The sequence below is a fragment of the Strix aluco genome, chromosome Z (assembly GCF_031877795.1).
Source record: "Strix aluco isolate bStrAlu1 chromosome Z, bStrAlu1.hap1, whole genome shotgun sequence".
Lineage (NCBI taxonomy): Eukaryota > Metazoa > Chordata > Aves > Strigiformes > Strigidae > Strix > Strix aluco.
In genome coordinates, this window is record NC_133971.1 from 74,645,849 (window position 1) to 74,660,254 (window position 14,406).

At 36.9% G+C, this 14,406-nt stretch overlaps 1 protein-coding gene across 4 annotated transcripts in view; it reads right to left on the minus strand.

The window, feature by feature from the left end:
• Positions 1-14,406, minus strand: part of VPS13A (vacuolar protein sorting 13 homolog A) — a 108,914-nt gene that overhangs the window by 25,803 nt on the left and 68,705 nt on the right. For 3 of the 4 annotated variants that reach the window (XM_074813272.1, XM_074813268.1, XM_074813271.1), the window contains 9 exons: positions 12,553-12,681; positions 11,768-11,901; positions 9,739-9,868; positions 9,151-9,386; positions 6,844-6,997; positions 5,835-5,981; positions 5,179-5,260; positions 3,850-3,919; positions 3,295-3,400 (listed from right to left, as the gene is read on the minus strand). In XM_074813272.1, the coding sequence (XP_074669373.1) occupies positions 3,295-3,400; positions 3,850-3,919; positions 5,179-5,260; positions 5,835-5,981; positions 6,844-6,997; positions 9,151-9,386; positions 9,739-9,868; positions 11,768-11,901; positions 12,553-12,681 (1,188 nt within the window). Of the gene's footprint in view, positions 1-3,294; positions 3,401-3,849; positions 3,920-5,178; positions 5,261-5,834; positions 5,982-6,843; positions 6,998-9,150; positions 9,387-9,738; positions 9,869-11,767; positions 11,902-12,552; positions 12,682-13,728; positions 13,768-14,406 lie in introns of all 4 variants that reach the window. The other variant, XM_074813269.1, reaches the window with a different exon arrangement.

Below are 14,406 nucleotides of genomic sequence, written 5' to 3' on the forward strand. Positions count from 1 at the left end.
TATCAACAGATGTAACAGACAGCATGCCCTAGCACATTGCTAGGAACCACCAGTTTAGACTACGTATTCATAGAATCATAGAATGGTTTGGGTTTTAAGGGACCTTAAAGATCACCTAGTTCCAACCCCCCTTGTACAGGCAGGAACACCTTCCACTAGATCAGGTTTCTCAGAGCCTCATCGTACCTGACCTTCCATGATGCATCCACAACTTCTCTGGGCAAATTGTTCCAGTGTTTCACCACTATCACAGGAAAGAATTTCTCCCTTACATCTTATCTAAATCTACCCTCTTTCAATTTAAAACCACTACCCCTCATCCTATCACCACACTCCCTGATAAAAGAGTCCCTCCCCATCTTTCCTGTTGGCCCCCTTTAAGTGCTGGAAGGCCACTATAAGGTCTCCCTGGAGCCTTCTCTTCTCTAGGCTTGAATCACCCCAACTCTCTCAGCCTGTCATCACAGGGGAGATGTTCCAGCCCTCTGATCATTTTCGTGGCCCTCTTCTGGACCCCCTTGAGCAGGTCCGTGTCTTTCTCTGGGGCTGGGGCCCCAGAGCTGGACACAGTACTCCAGGTGGGATCTCACAAGAGTGGAGCAGCGGGGGAGAGTCACCTCCCTCGACCTGCTGACCACACTTCTCTTGATGCAGACAAGCATACAGTTGGCTTTCTGGGCTGAAAGCACACACTGCCAGGTCATGTCCAGCTTTTCATCCATCAGTACCCCTAAGTTGTTCTCCACAGGACTGCTCTCAATCCACTCATTGCCCAGGCTGTATCTGTGCTTATGACTGCCCCAACCCATATGCAGGACTTGACGCTTAGCCTTCTTGAACTTCATGAGGTTTTCATAGGCCTACCTCTCAAGCCCGTCAAGGTCCCTCTGGATGGCACATCCCTTCCCTTCAGCGTGTCAACCGCACCACACAGTTTGGTGTCATTGGCAAACTTGCTGAGGGTGCACTCAATCCGCTGTCCATGTGACCAACAAAGATGTTAAACAGCACTGGACCCCTGAGGAATGCCACTCATCACTGCTCTCCATTTGGACATCGAGTTGTTGACCGCAGCTCTTTTGAGTGCGATCACCCAGCCAATTCCTTATCCACCGAGTGGTCCATCAAATCTCTGTCTCTCCAATTTAGAGACAAGGATGTTGTGCAGGACAGTTGTCAAATGCTTTGCACAAGTCCAGATAGATGACATCAGTTGCTCTTCCCTTATACACCAACGCTATAACCCCATCATGGAAGGCCACCAAATACATCAGGCATAATTTGCCCTTAGTGAAGCCATGTTGGCTGTCACCAATCACCTCCTTATTTTCCATGTGCCCTAGCACAGTTTACAGGAAGATCCACTCCATGATCTTGCTGGGCACAGAGGTGAGACTAACTGGCCTGTGGTTTCCCGGGTCTTCCTTTTTTGCCTTTTTAAAAATGGGGGTTATGTTTCCCCTTTTCCAGTCAGTGGGAACGTTTCTGGACTGCCATGACTTCTTAAATTTGATGGATAGCAGCTTAGCCACTTCATCTGCCAGCTCTCTCAGGACCTGCAGCTGCATCTCATCAGGACTTGTGCACCTTCAGGTCCATAAAATGGTCTCAAACCTGACATCCTCCTACAGTGAGCAGTTCTTCATTCTCCCAGTCCCTTGTCTTCTGCGACTTGGGCAGTGTGGCTGGAGAGCTTGCCGGTGAAGACTGAGGCAAAAAAGTTATTGAGTACCTCAGCCTTATCCATATCCCAGATAACCAGATCTTCCATTTCCTTGTGGAGATGGCCTACATTTTCCCTAGTCTTCCTTTTATCACTGATGTACCTATAGAAATTTTTCTTGTTGCCCTTGACGTCCCTGGTGAGATTTAATCCTATCAGGGCTTTAGTTTTCCTAACCTGATCCCTCTCAGACAATTTCTCTGTATGCCTCCCAGGCTACCTGTCCTTGCTTCCACTCTGTAGGCTTCCTTTTTGTGTTTGAGCTTGTCCAGGAGCACCTTGTTCATTCATGCAGGCTTCCTGGCGCTTTTGCCTGACTTGCTCTTTGTTGGGATTCTGACCATGGAGGAGGTGATTCTTGAGCATTAACCAGCTTTCTTGGGCCCCTTTTCCCACAGGGTTGTACCCCCTGGGACTCCACCAAGCAGATCCCTGAAGAGGCCAAAGTCTGCTCTCCTGAAGTCCAGGGTAGTGAGCTTGCTGTGCATCCTCATCACTACTGTAAAGATTCTGAACTTCACCATTTCATGGTCACTGCACCCAAGGTTGCTCTTGAGCTTCACACTCCTCACCAGCCCCTCCTGGTTGGCAAGAAGGTCCAGCATAGCACCTCTCCTTGTTGGCTCCTCTATCATGTGATGGACATTATCATCAATGCATTCCAGGAACCTCCTGGATTGCTCATGCCCCGCTGTGTTGTTCCTCCAACAGATACTGGGGTGGTTGAAGTCCCCCATGAGGACCAGGGCTTGCGAACTGTAGCAGATCCTCACTGTAACGTCACCTGTCCCTGCCCTCCCTTTAATCCTGATCCACAGGCTCTCAGTCAGCTCTGGCTGTATATTGTTTATGATTGTATCTGAAGTTTTCATTATTATTTCCCAAGCAGACTGCCTTGTACTTCATATTATTATAATTTATTTTATTTCACTTATTTCTATTTCTATGTACAAACTCCTCTCATTCTCCCTTGATAGTAATTTAATTCCCTCCCACTGTCCCCTCCTCTCCACTTAGTATCAACATGTTAACTACATAATTTTCTAATATTATACTTTTGGATAAAATTACTGAAGACACTTTCACTTTCAAATCAACCTCTTTCTCCATGCCTTTTACTTTCTTTTGCCCTCACAGGCACCTAAGTTTCAGAAATTTCCAAGCCAAGATTTTCCTAGGGGTTTGGGTTTTGTTTTTTTTTTTTTAAATAAGCTACATTAAAGGAAAGAGTACTATGTTCACTTCCTTCCTGTCTTGGGCTCTTAATTAACTGATCCCTCAGGCATTAGTAAGACCAAAGAGTCTACAACTGCATTAGTTTCATTCTTTTCAGAAGGTTGTGAAGCCTTCTTTGCATAGCATGCAAGATGAGGATACAGGAAAGTGTTTACTGTTTGCCTTGGGCAACGGCAACTCCTAGAAACCTCACAGCTTCACATTAGTCCCAGATACAGCAATTAACCAGTGTTATGGACAAAGATGACCAAATTGGTTTGTTTTTTTTTTTAAATACAAGTTGAATAATTAAAAATTTAGAATCTATTCATCTTTAAACAAGAAAAGGGTTCTACCTCTTGGTCACTTGGCAAATCAGTCTGTGTAAAGAATTCAACCAATGCATACAGGAAGCCAAGATCTAATCTGAGATCCATCTCTTGAATCAGGACCTTAAAATACCTACAAATGAAACAAAAAGCAATTAAAGTGTTTTACAAACATGTGTAACATATAAAACTTAATCTAGGCTATTTAGGCCACTTATGTATGGACTTCAGGTACTGGGGCAAAGAATGCTTCCCACAGTGGTGTAAGATAAACACATTTCCTGTAACCAGAACTATTTTAATTAAGTAGCAGCATTTAATGCTATATATAGCACTGTTAAACATAAGAGTTTTTTCTAAATTAAAAAAGACTCAAAATCTGCATTAAAAAGACACTTAAAAATCCTTGCTTTACTTAGCAATTATGTGGATAATAAAGGGAACTGAGCTTTTATCTGTGTTTTGATCTTTCCAAGAATGAGTTCGTGTAAAATTATTTTGCATTGTTGCCCCTATAATAATTTTAAAGCTTGATTAAACATAATCCATAGCAAAAGAGATGAAACATGTCAAAATACTTACTTAATATGAGATATTTGCGAATGTCCTGCAGTTCTCATGACGATACTGACATCAGTAAATGGTTTTGGCGCTATGAAGTTGTAAAATAAAAAGAGATCAGCACAGATTTTTAAATTATATATACCTTTGTATTTTTAATATGAAAATATCATACATGTTTAGGATTTTCTCAATCCTGTAAAGTATGATTACATAACAGATATGGCAAACAACTAACTCAGGTAAGAGAGCAGGAACAGAAAGGAATAGGAAGACAAGGATGAAATGGAACAACAAAATTCTATTTCAGTGATCTCTGGTAAGGCACCATTTTCATTTAAAAGCAAATCAATATTGATAATATCTTAGACATAATTTCCCTAGTCAGGGAATAAGATTTTTCATTGGCCATTGGAAAAATATAAACTAAACAAAAAAATAATTTTGCAGATCTATGCACTGCAGCTTGAAATTGATCATATTCAGAATGAACACCTGACATCTTATTAGCTTCTGTACAAAATCACAAGCAGTATTCTTTGTCTTAATCCAGAATCCCTCCTGAGATTACTCTGCTCTTCCAAATGACTTTACCCTGAAGGAGTTAATGGAAGACTGCAGTTCATCACATAGTGTACTGACATTGAGTTCTATGCTCCAAGCAATGGAGAAGTTGGAAGGCTACATACAAAACAGGCAAAATATAATTTGCCATCTACAGAGCTCATAAATGGTGCTTCACATAGCAATTTTGAGTTTAGACTGGAACTGGTACACATTCCTTTTATTGTTAGTTCAGATTATTTCGGATAGGTCACTACGTCATCCATTGTGCCAAGCAAAAAAAAACCAAACCAACAATATTAGGATAAACTTTTTATTTGGGGCAGTAAGGAAAAATCAGATGACTAAATATGAAAAGTGAATCCTTACTGCCCCAAAACTTCAAATGCAACTAATACAGAAATGGTGCAACAGATTCACTACCATCAAGATAACCAACAATTTGATCTGTTCTTACTTTCAGCAGGCAACTCTTCTCTTCTCTTCTATTAATCAGCATTAAGTTTTAGTTGTGGTCTGAATGCAACTGCCAAAAGCCCATTTTAAGCTTGATCCAAATGTAACTTTCATGTTACACTCTCCAAGAGCACTGAATTAGTGTGTCAAAAAAATGTGCTTAAAAGGTATGGTATCAATGGATGAAAGAAATTTTGCTTTCTTCTGGTTATCTGTAGTCAGTAAGCTTATACAGACTTCATCTGATTGAAATGACATGGTTATCTTCATTATAAGCAATTTATCTTGTCATTTTAGAAGTAAGGATTGTGTTAAACTAGAACAACAAACCTGAATCCAAGGTGATGGACTTTGGAGGTTTAATAGGATAGAACACAAAGGGAAATATGGCTCCAGGAATCTGGTTTTGTATCTAATAGGGGTAAGGACAGGACAAGGGGCAGCATGTTAGCTTTTCAGTAGTGAAATATTTTAAAATCAGGACAAACATAAGACTTGTAAACATTACCTGTAGCATTCCACCAATTCAAAAGCAGAAAAAAAAGATGCTATTTTGGTTCAAAATTCAAAATTTGGTTCAAAATTCAAAATGAAATAATCCAATCCAAGCAGTCAAGAAAAGCTTCTTGAAGTTGGTGGTAATAAATGGTCCACATAATTTTGGAAAGGATTTGTTTTTAAAAACTTGGACATATGCAAGATAACAAATTATACCTATTTTTCTGTTGGTCATAAAGAAAAGCCACAAGAAAAATCATGGAAGATGAATGGTAAATATTTTTCCTGAACAGTCGTAGTTGTCTGGGGTTTTTTTCAGAAGCATTTAAATAATATTTCCAAAGATTGAGAAGCACTGATGTAAAAGCCAATGAGTACAATTAAATTCAAAACATGACAAATCCAAACAATTATAAAAATAAATCCAAGTTTCCACAGAAGTTGCTTTTTCTCAATATGTAACTCACTGTTTTTTTGACAAGACTCACCTGTATCCTGTAAATTTGAATTCTGAAAGACTTCTGATGTGCCGATGAACTGTATTCTACTTTTAAAGCTGGCAAATAATTCCTTCTGATAGGAATCTCATTTGGTTGTTGAATTTTCATGTTCATTCCATTAGGAGTTAAACATACCTATCATATTAAAGAAAATTTGGTATGCTATGTTTCAAAAGACTGATTTTTATACTATATTTTAAAATTTACACTGTTCATTAACATGTAAAGATAGCTTAGCAGTAAAAGTTTTGCAGCTTTTAAGTCAGATGTAATAACCTTCCTTTATTTAAAACAATCAAATTTTGTCACAAATATCACTAGAACTACGAAATAGTGCACTATTTGAGGAATCACTAGCATTTAATAAATGGCTTTCTAAAGCAAAGGCAGAGTAGTATAATGTAACGATATGACAGATAAAAAAATTGGCTCACTTACCTATACCATGTTCATTTACCTACAACAAAATTCAAATGAGTATCTAGAATTTATCTATAGACAAGGACCATAGCATTTGGAGCATGATGCGCTTCTACATTCCAGAATAATTCTTTTCATGTATATGTGGTTGAGTGACACAGTTGAACTATCCCACAATAAGGCACTTGAAAAAATACAAGATTTTGTGCTAAAACAAACCAACCCACCCAAAACTAACACCCTGCCCACCTTCCCAGTATAACAAATGAACCAAATGCAAAGCTTCTTTACTGTAGCTTTACGCATATTTAGTCTCATGACCTGCAAAAATGTTACACTTAAATTTCAAAGTTAGAGGCTAACAACAAAAAGTCTATAGCAAGCTTTCAAACATTTACAGATTTTTTTTCCAAAGATTTTTTTTCTAGACAGAGATAAAGAAGGATTTTCAAGTAGATCAGGTAAATCGGTCATCTCAATTTTCACTGGAAGTTTCTTCAAAGGTAGAAAAATTGATACATTATCTTTTTCCTGTGTATACATGTAAACAATAGAATTAGAGAACTATCAGTATTACCAAAACATTTGATTCCAACTCAATAATCTTGTTTTCTGAAGGAGTTAGCTCACTGTAATCTTTGAACTCCTGTTCTAATTTATCAGTCTGCTTAACACTCATTGGTCTCCATCTTGACTTCTTCTTGGGTTTTGTCTCCCAAACCACATCAGAACTTTGAAAACAAAACAAAGGACCAAGAGAGAAGGATTAGCTATTTCAAAACAAGTTTTACCTACTGCAGTATAGCTTTTAATAGGTTATAACTACAGAATGAGAAACCACATCATAAAGCACTACTGTAGTAAATAAAAGTGATCCAAAACACCCACTGCCTTCTTGTTACTAAGTGGAAACCAGTCTCTCCAGTATAATGCAAAAAAAGGAAAAGTTAACAGCACATCTGTGTAGCTCCCCACTTTGATGAAGATGGGTATGTAAGGATATTAATCAGAAAGCTCAGTTTCAGCAGTACCACCATGCATTATTCTACAATCTCAAGGTAGTTTTCTACATATACTTCTGCATCTGTTTTGGCATACCTGAATTTACTGGAAATTGAGACCTTCAGGATGAAATGAAATTCCTCCTGAACTACCCTCTTATTTTTGATAGCTAGTTTCTTCATTCTTTCTGTCTAAATGAATAGACAGTGATTTTGGTTTACTCTACCAATTTTAGGGGGGGGGGGTGGGGTTGTTGGGGTTTTTTTTGTTGTTGTAGTTGGGGTTTTTTTAACAGTAGCCCAAAATCAGTTCTTTTTTCTCTTATTTTTAATAACAACAACAAAATAATTAATCATGCTTAAAGGGCACCGGACTCTTTTCTGCTCAATTCCACTGCTGTTGTGAGAAGCTCTCGTGTCTGACTTCACCTTACAGTCAAACTGAAGGCACATAATAGGGCACAAACCAACACTATCAGACAGGCGGAGGGTATTTCTTCTTTCCACAAGTTACTCTAGAGCCCACAAATACATAGCTTTCCAGACACAGTTCCCTAATCCAATCCCTTTTAGATGCATCTATGTCTGTGTTCAGATACATCAATGGCAGAACCACCAAAAAAGGAGGTGAGCTAAAGGGCAAAACAACAGCTACAAAATAGAGTACTACCTTGAAATTGCTGGGAGTTTTCCCTTTTTTTCCTCTTCTTTTAAAATTTTTTTTTTTTTCACCCCTCCTAAATGTGCTGTGATCCCATAACTGGTATGGTGAAACTTGTTTCTGCATCAAATTCGATGCAAACTGCCTCTTTCATTCTTTTCATAACAAGATATTCACAAATGGGAACATTCTGAATAGTAGGGTTTTCTTCACTCTACCCAAGGAATAGTCTCTCATCCTCAGAAAGAGCTTTCAGGAGTTTGACGTCAACTCAGAGATTAACAATGCCAGTTTTAAGTGCTGCTTGATGACTATGGTTGACTGCTCCCAAAAAACACTGATTCAGTGAAATCTCAACACTACTTTGAATCTATGCAATTAGCTGACACTTTTAATGGAGCATTTTCACTGTCTAGATAGTTATCAGATCCCCCTTTCTCAGGTGAGGGCAAGGATTGGGGTTTTCTTTGTGAATGACAGAAGTATGTGAAATATACGTGTATGAGAAGTTTTTGCTTGTTAAGTTTTGCAGTGCAATGCAAAGAATTAATCAAGATAAGAAAACCTCACTCTAGTAACCTCATGGCTATGGATACACAGAAATGTCTGAATTATGGAAATGATATACTGATTATATGATATATAATCTCTTGAGCATTCTAAAAAGCCTCTGTTTGAATATATGATAGCACACATTTCTTAAGCATTACATAGTTTCTCTTCTGCTTCCCTCTGAAATGTTATGGTAGAAAACCTGAAGTATTAGAGCCTTGGAGCTGCCATAATTTCTGTCAAAACTGAAAAAAACTACAAACCACTACTGCATCAAAATTTTCAATACAGAGTTCAGCAGCTCGTTTCTGTAATGAAAACTGAAAAATCCACTGACAAACTACCCACAGACCCTACTCCTTAAAACTCCATTATCACTCCCCAAACTAAATAGACAGGAAATACTTCTGTTCAATGTATTGGAAAGTTTGCCCCACACAGTTACAATTATGTGCTGCAAAAACACGTACACCCAAATACAGAAAGCATATGCATTAATATGAAACACAATGAAAATATTTCTCTTTACAACAGGAAAACATAACGATTTAGTTCTAAATACTCTTACTCAAACCTTTTTTTCCTCTTCCATCACACCCCAAAATGAAATTCAGTGAGTGAAAATACCTGAAGTTAAACATTTTAGACTGTTGCACACAAAATCAGTTACCTTGTAATTCCAATGTAGGACACCTCTTGCTTTGTATAATTATTAACCAATGAAATTCCAACATCTTGCAAAGACAGAACAATTTCTTGTTCTGCTAGTTCTGCTTTTACACTTTCATATGTCAATTTAAATACATTCTCATCTTCAGTGATCAGGACAATACGCTGCAAACCTTCAAAAAATGACACTAAATAGACCACTTTCTTACAATCCAGGCTGAGTATTTCCATTTTGTCCTAGGAAACAAGAGAGAAAAAGTTTTTACAACTCATCATTCTACTCCACAAGCAAATGCCAGCATAGAGACATGAACAACAATAGAAGACATTTTTTAAAGGTACAGGAAAATAATAATGAAGTTTTAATGATGAAGTTTTACAGCAGTCTCTCTCACACACATGCTTTTGAACTGAAGGTAATGCTTACTGGCGTAAGCTCCAGCAAATACAGTGTTGTTACTGTTCGGTGTTTGAACTTCATATATGAGATTACTGATCATACTCACTACATATGGAATTTCATACATACACTGATGAACAGGATAATAAATTAGACATCATTAAAAGGAGATTTAGATAATATACGTACCTCTTTTGGGGTAATTTCCTCAGTTCTATTTCCACATTTCCATTTCAATTTTTTAGATCCTGCTGGATCTGCCCAAGTATACAGTACTGCCTTGTTTGGCTGAAGACAGTCTTCTAATTCACTGAGGGAGCTAGAATACAGTAATATTAAATTAAAATGTCAATTAATATTTTGTGTCAATGACTTTTGCATTCTAGCATTCAACAAGAACACTTCAATTATTTTTTCAAACAACAAAAATGAAAACTTAAAACATTGTGCATGAAAAAACATGAACAAAACCATTCTCAGAGCACTAATACAAACAGTATTTATACCTCAAAATACATATGTATACTTTAGAAATAAATTATACACAGTAGATTTTAAATGCTCATTTTCCTCCGCACTTGTGATTAACAGGGGAACATTAAGTACAGAAAAAAACCAGACAGTGGAGCTCACAAGCTGAAAGGAAAATTCAGGATTTGTGCTGCCTAACATTAATTTTCCAAGAGAAGAATAGTGCGTTCAAAATCCATTGTTTAGGAAAGGTTTCCCCTGTATGATTTGCTGAAGGGAAAAAAGTGCAGTGTTTGGTATCTGTATACAGTAGATGTTTTCAGACAAACATATTTTAAATTTCATTCCCCTCACATACAGTTAAAAGCTGGCAGACTTGTTTTCTACAGCTCTCTGAAAGGAGCCTACCCCCAGGAGGGGAAGTGGAGAGGGAGATGCTGGTCTCCTCTCACTGGGAACCAGTGATAGGATGTGTGGGAATGGTTCAAAGCTGCACCAGGAGAGGTTTAGACTGGACATTAGGAAACATTTCTTTACCAAGAGGGTGGTGAAACACTGGAACAGGCTGGTTGATGCCCCATGCCTATCAGTGTTTAAGAGGCATTTGAACAATGCCCTTAACAACATGCTTTAACATTTGGTCAGCCCTGAAGTGGTCAGGCAGTTGGACTAGATGATCCTTGTAGGTCCCTTCCAACTGAAATATAATAATATAATATAATATGATATATCATATGATATCATATGATATAATATTCCATTCTCATTCCATTCTCCATAGTTCATTAAAGAAGTTACATACATACTTACTAAATTTATACTAGGGATGCCCAAAAGCCAACTAAAAAGATAACAATTACTAATCTTTACAGATAAAAAACCAAAGCAAACAATTGACTGTATTCTTCAAACAGGAACATACAGCTGTAAGCTTAATTTGACTAGCAGCTCTTCCACTTTTCAAGTAAAAGTCTTTAAACAACACTGCTCTGACTGACTGAAAGGAAAAAATTGTAGAGGCTGTTTGGCTTTTTAAAAGAAACAGGTCAAGAATGCTGTAGATATGCTTACATTTCTCAGCACTGTACAGTATCTGCATACAGTAGCAAAGCATTGCAAAGACATTCCACCTTGAGAACAGAACCAGTATAGCTGCATGCAAGTACAGAACCAAATTTTTACTGATCGCAGATAATTCATATTTGTTAAAATAATCTTAGTTTTGGTCCAGCTTGACAAAATTTATGTAACTACCAACCCATTTTTTAGTCTGTTTCCTCATCTCTCCCATAAATTTTAACCCCTTCTTTCAGCTAAATCTGAACTAAATATTATAGAACTCTTAAGTCTCAAATATAATTACAACTCATTTGTTACTTATTCTGCACAGTCAGCCCCTGCACCGTTCCAGAAAAGCCAAGCACATTCTTTGCCCCTACTAGGAATGTAAGGGAATGTAGAGAGCAAAGGCCACAGAATTAATATAAAGAGAAACCAGAGAGCTTCTTTAGCTCACAGAGCAGTTTCTTTACTTGCAGAAACTGGCACCTAACACTACATAACACTGCTCTGTTAATAATTCATTCTCTTCAATTTATAAAACAAGAGATTTTTGGGTGCTCTGACAAAATTAGACAGTCATTTCTTAAAATATAGGCTTCTTAAGGAATAAGAGTGCTTACAATACATGAAATAACAGTTCACATGTCTCCATGCAGAGACCCACACTAAAACTCTTCTTACATACCTTTGTCCATACTCAATAATTTCTGCTTTAGTATGGTTTATCAACAGAAATGGAGCAGCACCATCATGGTAATTAGAAAAGGTAATCACGGTAGAATGTTCAGTCAGGTTAACATCCACTGTAATTCCTCCAAGCTATCAGATGTAAAAATTACGAAGTAAGTAACAGTGAAATGAATTTCTAGTAAAGCAAATGTAATTTAAATATTTTGGAAGACTTTTACTCTCATAAGATAAAACCATCAAAGAGTCAACCTGTTTTAACATACTTTTAAAATACTTCCCTGATCTAACTACTAGGTAACAGGCATTGCACTCAGTAGTAATCAAAACTATGGAGGAGTTCTCTACTGTAAAAAGTTAGACTGGCAGTAGAGGAATCCTCCTTGAACAATTCATACACATTAATGCCCTCCAAAGCATTAAAAACACTCATCTACTGCTTAGATGAGTAAATTTAGTGGAGTCAAAGTTACTTTTCAAAGTAACTTAGTGTTACGTTAGATCTAATGTAAATATTTCTCAGCCTCAGATAGAGAACACTAGCAAAACAATCTGTTTCCAACTTCTACAGATCTGCTTCTCAGAGAAGTGCTTAAAACATCTACTACACACACAGAAAAGTAAGAGCAAGAGAATGAGAATAATATGCTTACATACATATAATCTTTTCTCCAGCTAAGCTTTTGCAATACTTGATTGTATGAGAAGACAGAAAGTTCTGAGAATGGAAATGAAGCAGTTATTTATGTTGTTTTATCTAACTTCCAAAAGGCAACTATTTACCTTGTTGTCCAAATGCAGTAGCAGACAGTTTTCTTGCTTATCAAAATTTATCTTCTTTGGGGGGAGATCAGAATTTTCAACTCTAACAAGCAGTTTGTTGGCATCACTTTCAGGCCAAAAGGGAATGCACTACAAAAAAAAAAAAATCAGGTATTTTAAAGTAAGTGAGAAAACAAACTAGATGTTAAATGGCATTAGCCCAAAGTTCATCTAGTAAAATTCTGCCCCAAAATGTAGTGAGTTGGATCAGAAACTCTATTAAAAAACTAAAATAATTACTTACCTGAATACAATAAACTGAAAGGAAGTCAGAAATAATTCAGACTACAGTGAAGAAACCGAGGAGTTAAGGAGCTAAAAGTGAAAACAGCAAGACTTCATATTCACATGAAGAAGTAGATTTAAAATGGATAACGTATATGAAATTCAGAGTATAAAGCTCAGCATAGCTACAACACTGAAATGGCCACGCTTGTTACAAAAAAAAAAAAAAATCAACATAATTGTTCTTCTATTAACACCATTAACAGACCTCTTGCCACTAAGTATAAAGTACAAATCTTACAGTGACAATCAATGACAAAAAGCGATATTAGCATAAATACACCCCATAGTAACTTGAGTACACAGGACATCAGCATACTACCTGTTCTTTTGAAATACTTTGTATATATATATATATATATAAAAATACATATACACATACATATATACACACACACATATATATGTGGGTATAAAACATATATAAATAAAATACAAAGCATTAGGCAGCTAAATCAGAGAGCATGTTCTGTTAGTCACATCCACAATTGCAACCACAGGCATTCTGGGTTTAAAAATCCCACAGACAATCTCTCTTCAATAGTTTACACACCAAATGGTTAAGACAAGGAGGCAGGGAAGACAAAAGTTTTAACTGTAACTAATGAAAAGTCTCCAACTAGAGTCCTGCCACAGGAACGAGCTATGATTAACAATAACTCTCAACCAGCAAGAGCCAAAGTCTGTCTAGATAGACTAGTTTTCCTGTATTTTAAGCTGTTCACCTGCAACACCCAAAACTTCAGGAGCATCTTTCTCCAATATAGGTTAAGAAATGAGATGTTTATATTTAATTGTGTCTGAATCCTAGAATTAAATCTTCAATGGTGAAAGACTAGTTCACCAACTTACCATGCCACTAAGTTCCCTTTCCCATTGTTTCTCACACCACAGGAAGCAGGAAGACAAAGGAAAAAAATATAGTTAAACAGAAAGGTTGAAGGTGTTATCTACATCAACGTATCCTACAGACAAAGGAAATTTGTGTTGTAAACTAGTATAAAACACAGCAAGTAAGTCGCAACATGGAAATTAAGAGCGCTCAAAGGAAATTCAAGGAGAATCAGTCAACAGTAAATTAAAGTTTAAAATCAAAACCAACAAAAGTAAAAAGGATTGGCTAAACAAGAAGTTACAGAATCAATCACAGAGAATTGAAAAATAATTTTTTGCACTAATCTTCAGCCACAGAATGTGTCACAAAATGATGTTGTTTCCAAATGTTTTACCACACACTTGCTAATTGCTTCACTAGATACTGTATTTGTACAATCTCCATTCCATAAGAGGATCTGTAATTTTTATTTAGCAGTGGTCTCACGTACAGTCTTGGCAATGTTTTCTTTCTTTTTTTCCCTAAGGATATATGTTGGTCAACTGTCTTGCGCAAGCCATTTCATACTAATCACTGTCCAACAACTTCTATTACAACCTTTGAAGAACAATGAATTTTTCTAAAAATAGTAATTAAAAGTTTCAAATAGATTTACTGCTTTCCAGACAGGGAACATATCCAAGAAGAGATGGGTT